This window comes from Phyllostomus hastatus, unplaced genomic scaffold (genome assembly GCF_019186645.2).
Source record: "Phyllostomus hastatus isolate PE091 unplaced genomic scaffold, TTU_PhHast_1.1 phas_scaffold_501, whole genome shotgun sequence".
Classification (NCBI taxonomy): Eukaryota; Metazoa; Chordata; class Mammalia; order Chiroptera; family Phyllostomidae; genus Phyllostomus; species Phyllostomus hastatus.
Window position 1 is genome coordinate 29,820,426 of NW_025334033.1, and position 9,091 is coordinate 29,829,516.

The 9,091-nt window shown below is 39.6% G+C and overlaps 1 protein-coding gene across 2 annotated transcripts in view; it reads left to right on the forward strand.

Annotated features, from left to right (window-relative positions):
* The window catches only part of DIS3L (DIS3 like exosome 3'-5' exoribonuclease), a 32,065-nt gene extending 23,265 nt beyond the window's left edge, over positions 1 to 8,800 (forward strand). For both annotated transcript variants that reach the window (XM_045823283.1, XM_045823284.1), the window contains exons 10-17: positions 950 to 1,197; positions 1,767 to 1,859; positions 3,938 to 4,471; positions 5,790 to 5,944; positions 6,051 to 6,229; positions 7,673 to 7,818; positions 8,197 to 8,371; positions 8,459 to 8,800. In XM_045823283.1, the coding sequence (XP_045679239.1) occupies positions 950 to 1,197; positions 1,767 to 1,859; positions 3,938 to 4,471; positions 5,790 to 5,944; positions 6,051 to 6,229; positions 7,673 to 7,818; positions 8,197 to 8,371; positions 8,459 to 8,767 (1,839 nt within the window). In that variant the 3' untranslated portion in view covers positions 8,768 to 8,800. The remainder of the gene's footprint in view (positions 1 to 949; positions 1,198 to 1,766; positions 1,860 to 3,937; positions 4,472 to 5,789; positions 5,945 to 6,050; positions 6,230 to 7,672; positions 7,819 to 8,196; positions 8,372 to 8,458) is intronic.
* Positions 8,801 to 9,091: the final 291 nt, after the last annotated feature.

Here is a 9,091-nt window from a genome sequence, read left to right on the forward strand (position 1 = left end):
GGCATTTGAGCTGTTTAATTTTTTAGTAGCATAAAAAATGCTACTTTAGTTTTAAAACAGTGCTTTTTTTCCTTTTTAATCATTTTTCTTGGAATGTAATCCTTAAAGTGAGATTCCCAAATCAAAGGACATAAAAAATTTAAATAGCTTTTGTTACGTATTGGCAGACTGTTCTCCAGAAAAATGGGACCCGTTTGCATCGCTGTCAAGAGCATATGGGTGTTCTTAATTTCATTAGAGTTTTAGACAGAACAGTAGCTATAATAGTAAAATATTTTAGAATATTTTACATTATTAAATTTTTATGTTTAACATTAGTTTCTGGGAATTATTTGTTGACTTGTTTTAGCTCTTAGCAAAAATGTTAGAATAAAATAAAGCATGGATTAGACTTACAGGACTAGGTTTCTCTTCCCTTTTAGCCTACTTAGCAGCAGATTGATGGTTTAAACAGGTAATAATGGAGAGAAAATGCCCTAGATTGATCCTGTTTAAATTATCTTCGAAGAATAAACTTTTCATATTTGGAACATGTTGGGTTTCTTTTCTCAGGGCTTGACTTGAATTAAAAGCTCAAGTACGTTGAAATGAGTGGATCACTTGAGAACGGGTGGAGGCTGCCACCCGTTTCTCCCCGCTCCAGCCCCCCCGTAGCAAGGGAGGCTGGTGAAGGCTGTGGGACGTTCCTGTCAGCCCGTGAGCATCCTCAAGGGCAGGGACTGTGCCTTTTCTATTGACTCCTGCATTTCCAGGGCCTAGCACGGCTCCTGACACGTATGAGGCGCCTAATAAATCATTATCGATCAAAAGCAGCAAATACAGGTTAATTGCAGAGGGTAATGGGGAATGAGTGGGACTTCGATGACGTCACATTGAGAATGTCAGCGAGTAGAGTTTTATAGGAAATGTGTCCTGGGGGATTGCTGAGCATTGGCCTCTCGTTGCACAGATGTGTGAGATGCCCGTGAACACACCAGAGAAGCCTTGGAAGGTGAGTCCCGAAGAGGAACGCGAGCGCAGAGACCTGAGGAAAACCCACCTTGTATTCAGCATCGACCCCAAAGGTTGTGAAGACGTGGATGACACGCTCTCGGTCAGAACCTTAAACAACGGCGACCTGGAACTCGGGGTTCACATCGCGGATGTCACACACTTTGTGAAGCCAAATTCTTGTATTGACATTGAAGCCAGGACAAGGTAGTACCATTTGAAGTCAGCACTGTGATTATTTATGTGCGGCTGTAACATATTTTGTCACTATGCTGGTTTCAGATTTTCAAAACACAGATGTCACGATTTTTTACAATTCTCAAGATCTCTTCCAGAAAAAATACAATTGAGTTCCACTTTCCCCTTTCCTTTAGAAAAATAGTCCCCGATCTCTGCACTTTGCGGTTTGTAACAGACCTTTCCTGCAGTTTCCTTCTGAACTGGAGTGGGTTAAATTTTTCCATGTAGCAATATACTATTCTATATAAATACTGGATCATTACACTCTAATTTTTTTGTACAACTAAGAGTCGTGTCACTTTTTCCTTCTTTTTTATGTCGGTGGAAGCATATTTAGCCCACAGCGGCATCGCATAGAGGAGTGGGCCGTGGGAATAGCTCTATTACCCAGTCGGCTGCACTTTATGGAAAACAGCAGCCTTGGGGCGTCTTGGCTGCGTTGCCGGGCGGGGCCCTTTACCTCCCCTCCGCCGTGCCGTCAGCAGTTCTGCCTCTTGCTGCTGAAGGTCATGTAGTGGTGTGTGTGTTATTCACAGGGCCACCACTTATTACCTAGCAGACCGACGCTACGATATGCTGCCCTCCATCCTCAGTGCTGATCTGTGCTCCCTGCTGGGAGGCGTCGATAGGTGAGTTCATTATGTCTGCCTGAGTGGTGTCTGGTGCTCTTGAGTCTGGCCTCTGACTCCTTCCCCGTGTGCTCTGTCACCCCCCACGCCCCACCCCTGCTTCCCCCCCCCCCCCCCCCGGTGTCCTCCACACCCCTCTGTACCACTTCTTTTCAGACAGCTTCATTTCTCTAGTGTTCTCCTCCTTTCCCTTCCTGTGCTCTTTCTCTCTACCTGTGAGGCTGTTTCTCCCTCTGCTTTTTGGCTTTTTAAAGTCAGCTGAAGTGTGAGAACAAATGGGTGCAACTTTGTGCCTACGTATTCCCTGGTTGAGGCTGTTTGCATGAGGAGCATGAACTTAGGAAGGTGTTTTTTTTTTTGTAGTTAAAGTTTATATCCATTTTTGAATAGGTAATACAACTAATATAGTCCAAAATTCATAGGTTCTGAAACATATTTAGTGAAAGGATCCCTCCTACTGCTTTTCCTTGGATACCAATTTCTTACATATTGTTCTAGGCATAAAATACATACGCACAAGTATGGACATGTGGTCTTTCTTTTTTTACACAAATTGTGACATTATATTCAGGGTGGGGCAAAAGTAGGTTTACAGTTGTATGTGAAATACAGAATTATTCTTGTTATTTATTTATTGTTGTATTATTTTCCATATGATCCTGTAAACCTAGTTCGGCCCCACCCTGTATGAGGGAGGTGGGGAGGAAGGGTGGGGGAGACATGAAGTGGTGCTCAGGTGGAAAATCGAGTGAAGCTTTGCTGGCTGGCCCGCTCTTGTCTCCTGCTGTGTGGCCTGGTTCTGTGGGGGCAGGGGACCCCAGCTGTTCAGCACCTTGCCTACTTTTTTTTAACTTGATGTATTTTTGGGATCATTCCTTGTTAATAAAAATTGCTTATCTATGCAAATATGGATTGTTTCCAGTCTTTTGCCATTACAAACAAAACTGTACTGAATTACTTGGAACATAAGTCATGTCATATTTTGTAAAGTACAGTGTATCTGGAGGATAAATTCTGAAATGGAATTCCTGTGTCAAAGGGTATGCATATTTGTGTTAGATAGATTTAATCGAATTGCCCTCCAAGAGATTACAACAATTATATTCCCACCATCAGTGTATGAGAATGCTTGTTTCACCACAGCTTTGCCAACACAATATGTTGTAATTTTTTAATCTTTGCCAATTTGATAGGTGAAAATGGTATCTTAGAATGGTTTTAATTTTCATTGTAACTCAACTACTATGAGTAAAGTTAAACATTTTTTATGTTTAATAGGTGTTTATCTATGCCTTTCTGTGAATTACTTCATGTTCCTTTGCCCTTTTGAGGTCTTGATCTGTTAGTCATTGATTTTTAGGAGCTCTTTGCATCTGAGGAAAATTAGCCCTTTGTTTTTTATATGAATTGCAAATATTGCATGCTTCTAAGTATTTAAATAGAGTGAGTTGGTGGCTAAGTGGTTCTTTACTGAGTGAACTTTTTGCTAATTTACCTACCATCAAGACTGCTGTCACAGTTCAGTGTCATCCTATGGGACTTCAGAGGCTTTGCTCTCCTTTATTAGAGAGCCCAACAGATGTGACGCCCTCCATCAGTTCCGTGTGTGGAGAACTGGGAGGCGGGGTTCGTAACATTACATGTGAACTCATTTTGTGTTTGCTCAGAGGTCACCGGAACCTGGTCTAACTCTGGTTTAGTGGTGGAGTGTTTGGGTTGAGACATCAGACCAAAAACCTGTAGCAATGCCATTTGTTTCAAGTTCCACTTAGGGTCTAGTTTTGCTTGCTTCAGAAATGGAAGAATTAGCCCTGAGTGGTGTGGCTCGGTGGATTGAGCACCCGTCTGTGAACTGAAAGGTCATCAGTTCGATTCCTGGTCAGGGCACCTGCCTGGGTTGTAGGCAAGGTCCCCAGATGGGGGCGCATGAGAGGCAACTGATCAGTGTATCTCTCACATGTTGATGTTTCTCACCCTCTCTTTCTCTCTTCCTTCCCATTTTTTTTAAAAACAAATAAATGAACTCTTTTTAAAACTGGAAGAATTAAATAATGATTTTAGTTTTACTGCTTTTGTAGGTATGCTGTAAGCGTCATGTGGGAATTGGATAAAACTTCCTATGAAATTAAGAAAGTGTGGTATGGCAGAACCATTATTCGATCAGCATACAAACTGTTTTATGAAGCAGCCCAGGAACTACTGGACGGAAACTTTAACATCATTGACGATATTCCAGAATTCAGAGATTTGGATGAGACGAGCAGACAAGCCAAGCTAGAGGAGTTAGTGTGGTCAATTGGAAAGTTGACCGACATTGCACGCCATGTCCGAGCTAAACGAGACCTCTGTGGTGCCCTGGAACTGGAAGGGGTCGAAGTTCGCGTACAGCTAGATGAGCAAAAGAACATTCACGACCTCATCCCCAAGCAGCCCCTGGAAGTCCACGAGACGGTGGCTGAGTGCATGATCCTGGCCAACCACTGGGTGGCCAAGAAGATCTGGGAGAGCTTCCCTCATGGGGCCTTGTTGCGACAACACCCTCCTCCACACCAGGAGTTTTTCTCAGAACTAAGAGAATGTGCTAAAGCAAAAGGCTTCTTCATAGATACACGGTAATTCCTCTTTTGAGGGGGCAGAGGAAGGGAAGGGAATGCTGTACACTTATTTATCTTGCAGTTCTTAAAGATGTGACAGCCAGATCTTTTGACCAGAAATAGAAAGCTTCTTGGCTCTTTTTCTTCACTGACTACAATGTAGGTGTAGAGACTTGAAATTAAAACAAGTCTGTTGAGGCATAGCTTTGACCCACTAAAATTTGTAAAACAGAAGTAAGGAACTTTGATTTAATTTCATCTAGTCCTTAGGCAAATCCCAAGAAATAAATCTGTTTATTTCACTACTTCAAAAATGCAGCATTATCATTACACCAACCTTCCATAGACTGAGACTTTTTACTCCCCACCTGCGGGATAAAATATTTTCCACATTTAAAATGATATGTAAAGAGGATATTTCAATATTTTGTTGTGAAGTTAACAGGTGCTAATTTTATTCGTGAATCAAAATGGATCTTTTGGCTTCCATCTTTAGGTGATAGTACCTTTTGCTGGTTTGTTGGGTGGCTGAGCTCTGTGGTGGGTGCAGGCGCGTGTGCTGAGGGCTCTCAGATACCCTTTTGTGTCATCCCTGTTTTACAGGTAGGGAAAGTATGACTGGAGGGGTTAATAACTTGACTGCAATTTAATAGCTAGTCAGGACTGAGCCAAGATTTGAGTCCAAGTCTGTCAAACTTGAAAGCTCTCAGCAGTGCCCACTGTACTGCTTTGCTTCTCTGTCCATCATTCCCCATCTTTCCCCCTTTTCTCTTAGGGCCACACTACAGAACTGAACTATGTGCTCTGTTATTACATTTTTAGTATAATTCTTTATTTCCTGGGTTTTAAAAAATTTTTGGAAAGTAAGTAAAAGTGCTTTCTGTCTCATTAAATAATGATTATTTAGGTTTCTTTTACTTGTGTACATCAGGCTTAGTTTAGTTTTGTTTTTTAACTGTCTGGCTCCATAATTCTTGATTTTAAAGAAAGAAAGTCCATTCTTTGACCTGTACAGTGTTTTTAAGGTTCAGGGTGTTAAGAATTCAACAAGTATTTGACCACCTGCTATGTGCTGAGTATTAACCTCACAGGTATTAACACATTATTCTTTACTGTTTAAGAAACATTTAAATACTGACACACTTTTTTCATTTCAATCTTAAAATCAAACTAGATTTCTATCATTGAAAAGAGTTCCTTCCAAAATGCGTCCAAAATAAATTTCACTCCTGTCATATGAGAGCATTCAGACTGACGAATGAAGTGTACCCCTCAGAGCGTTGGCTTATAAATCATTGCTGGGGACTAAATAACAGTCTTTCCCTTTTTTTGTCAGGTCTAATAAGACACTGGCTGATTCTCTGGATAACGCTAATGACCCCGATGACCCCATCGTAAACAGACTGCTCCGCTCCATGGCCACGCAGGCCATGTCCAACGCACTGTATTTCTCCACGGGATCCTGTGCGGAGGAGGAGTTCCATCATTACGGTGGGGGACAAAATCTTTCTTTCTGTGCCCGTAATCTTGAGTGGGTTGTTTTAAAGGTATTTGTTGTTGTTATTGTTTATTTCGATCTTTTGGCTTCTTTTTAAAGGTCTTGCATTAGATAAATACACTCACTTTACTTCTCCAATAAGAAGATACTCAGATATCATAGTACACCGATTATTAATGGCAGCCATTTCAAAAGATAAGAAGATGGAAATTAAGGAAAATCTGTTCAGCAACAAAGATCTGGAGGAGTTATGCAGACATATCAACAACAGAAACCGAGTAAGAGGGGTTTTAATTTCTCTTTCCATTATCTCTTTTGCTAAAAGAATATCGGCTTTATTGTATAACAGAATGAAGTACTGTATGTTTTAGCAAATTAAATTTTAGAATTATAGCCTGGCTGGTGTAGCTCAGTGGATTGAGCGTGAGCTGTGAACCAAAGGGTCACCAGTTCAATTCTCAGTCAGGGCACATGCCTGGGTTGCAGGCCAGGTCCCCGGTGGGGGCCACATGAGAGGCAACCACTCATTGATGTTTCTCTCTCTTTCTCCCTCCCTTCCCCTCGCTCTAAAAATAAATTTTTAAAAAATCACTTTAAAAAAATTTAGAATTATAATAACCAATGAAATAACATGAAAAAATATGAAGTGTGTTGAATAACTTTTAATAGATTTACAAAAGTCCTGAAGTAATTTAATGTGGATTTGGGATATTTAACAATAGGTTAGATGTTTTTCCCAAAATGTAGAAATGTAAAAGATCATCATCTATCATCTTACCACCCAGGGGTAACCATTATTAACAATTCTACATAATACTTTTTATTTATAACAATATTATACCAGGTCTGTTTTGAAATCTTTTTCACTTAACACGATATTGTTGGTATACCATCCTCAGGGTAGTTACGTCATTGTTTTAGAAGCTGCTTTGTGTTCTATTCAGTTGTTGCTAGTGGCTTCAATACTGTACAGCATAGAACTAGACCATTTGGTGAAACATAGAATTAGAAACTACCTAAATGTTTAATAAAATCTTCTATACCCAATGTTCTATAGTTCTGTTTTGCAATATTATAGCCACCAGCCATGTTTGCCAGTTAAAATTTTTTAAAACTTAAAAATTCAGCTCCTGAGTCACACTAGCCCCCTTTCATATATGCTCAATAAACACGTGGCTAGTGGCGACCTATGGGCAACACAGATGTGCAGCTTTCTCATCACTGCGGAAAGCCTCCTGGGCAGCGGTGTCCTAGGCAATCTAGTTCACAACCAGCCTTGCGTATGGTTTTTACAGACAGCTCAGATTATTGCTGGGATAAATTCCTGGTAATAACAAATGCTGAGTCACAGGCGAGCACAAATGGAACTGTGATACATACTACTAAATCGCCCTCCACAGTAGTAGTACTAATTTCCACTTCCATCAACAGGAGTTTGGTAGGATACTTTTCCTCTACCTGCATGAACTATACATAGTTTCTAAATGACAAACTGGTTGTTTTCTTAAATATTTAATTTTCTAAGACACTTTTGAGGGAATGATATTGATGGTTTTGTTCCCACAAAAATTGATTTAATTCATAATAGAGAATACTTGTATTAATAGTGTTATAAAATCTAACCTTTTTAAAGACATTGTTTTTGTGAGACAATGAATTTCATGTTTCTTCTGGGAATGTCGGAGGTCTGTCATCATGACTTGGGGCTGTGCTTCTTGCAGGCAGCTCAGCATTCTCAGAAGCGGTCTACTGAGCTCTTCCAGTGCATGTATTTTAAAGACAAAGGCCAAGAAACTGAGGAGCGCTGCATATCCGATGGGGTTATTTATTCAATGAGAACAAATGGTGTGCTTGTATTTATACCGAGGTATGTTATATCTAATATAAAAATTGTTAACAAATCATAGTTAAACTAAGTGTAGAACACAAACAGTACTTTAGATATAATTTATTAAAATACCTATTTTAGCATTTATAGTTATATGTACATACTGGAATGTACATATAATTCACTATATAGGTATAAAAGATTAGAATCTAGTATATCTGTATCACTCTTAGAATAAATTTTACTTATTTAGCAAGATATTTTGTTTCTATCTTATTAGTGAAATAAATATTTGGAGGTAAATCACAGGAAAAAATGTTTTTAATCTAGAAGAAAAGCTAGCATTCTAAGTAAGTATACAAGATCTGCATACTAAGAATATATTATCTCTGGATTTTTATTCTGGCAATGATTCAGGTTTGGGATTAAAGGTGCTGCTTATCTGAAAAATAAAGATGGTTTAGTAATCTCATGTGGCCCAGATAACCATTCTGAATGGAAACCAGGATCCCTTCAACGATCTCAGAACAAAATCACCTCTACCACAACAGGAGGGGAATCTGTTACATTCCATTTGTTTGACCATGTAACGGTAAGTCTGTATTTACATTAAATACTGCTTGCAGTGTAAATAACAAAGAATGTGATTTAGTAATATGCATTCTATCCTCTATGATAGGTGAGAATATCTGTACAGACCTCACGTTGCCATTCTGATACAATCAGGCTTGAAATAGTGAGTAACAAACCATACATGATACCAGACACAGAACTTTCTCATCAGACTGCTCTCTTGCCAAAGAGTGATTTAGTGAAAGAAGTAACTAGGTCTGTGGAGGAAGCTCAGCTAGCCCAAGAAGTCAAAGTAAACGTCATTCAGGAAGATTATCAAGAATATTGTCAAACCAAGGGAAGAAGCCTGTACATACTTCTAGAGGAGATACGGGACCTAGCTCTCCTGGATGTTTCAAATAGTCATGGATTATGAAATTCCTTACTTCAATAAAAGAGCTTTATCTTATGTGTTTTACCTTCTTTTCAACATTAATGTTAATCTAATTTTTTGTCACCCAATGTTCTAGTTGATTGAGATTGGGTAGTTATTTCACAGACCGTAATCCCTTTATCTGCAGTTTCACTTTCCATGGTTCCAGTCACCCACAGTCAACCATGCTCTAAAAATATTAAATAGAAAATTCCAGAAATACTCAATTCATAAGTTGTAAATTGCATGTCGTTCTCAGTATCCTGGTGAAATCTTTTGCTGTCCCACTCCATCCTGCACAGGACACAAACCAGTGTACCCACAGCA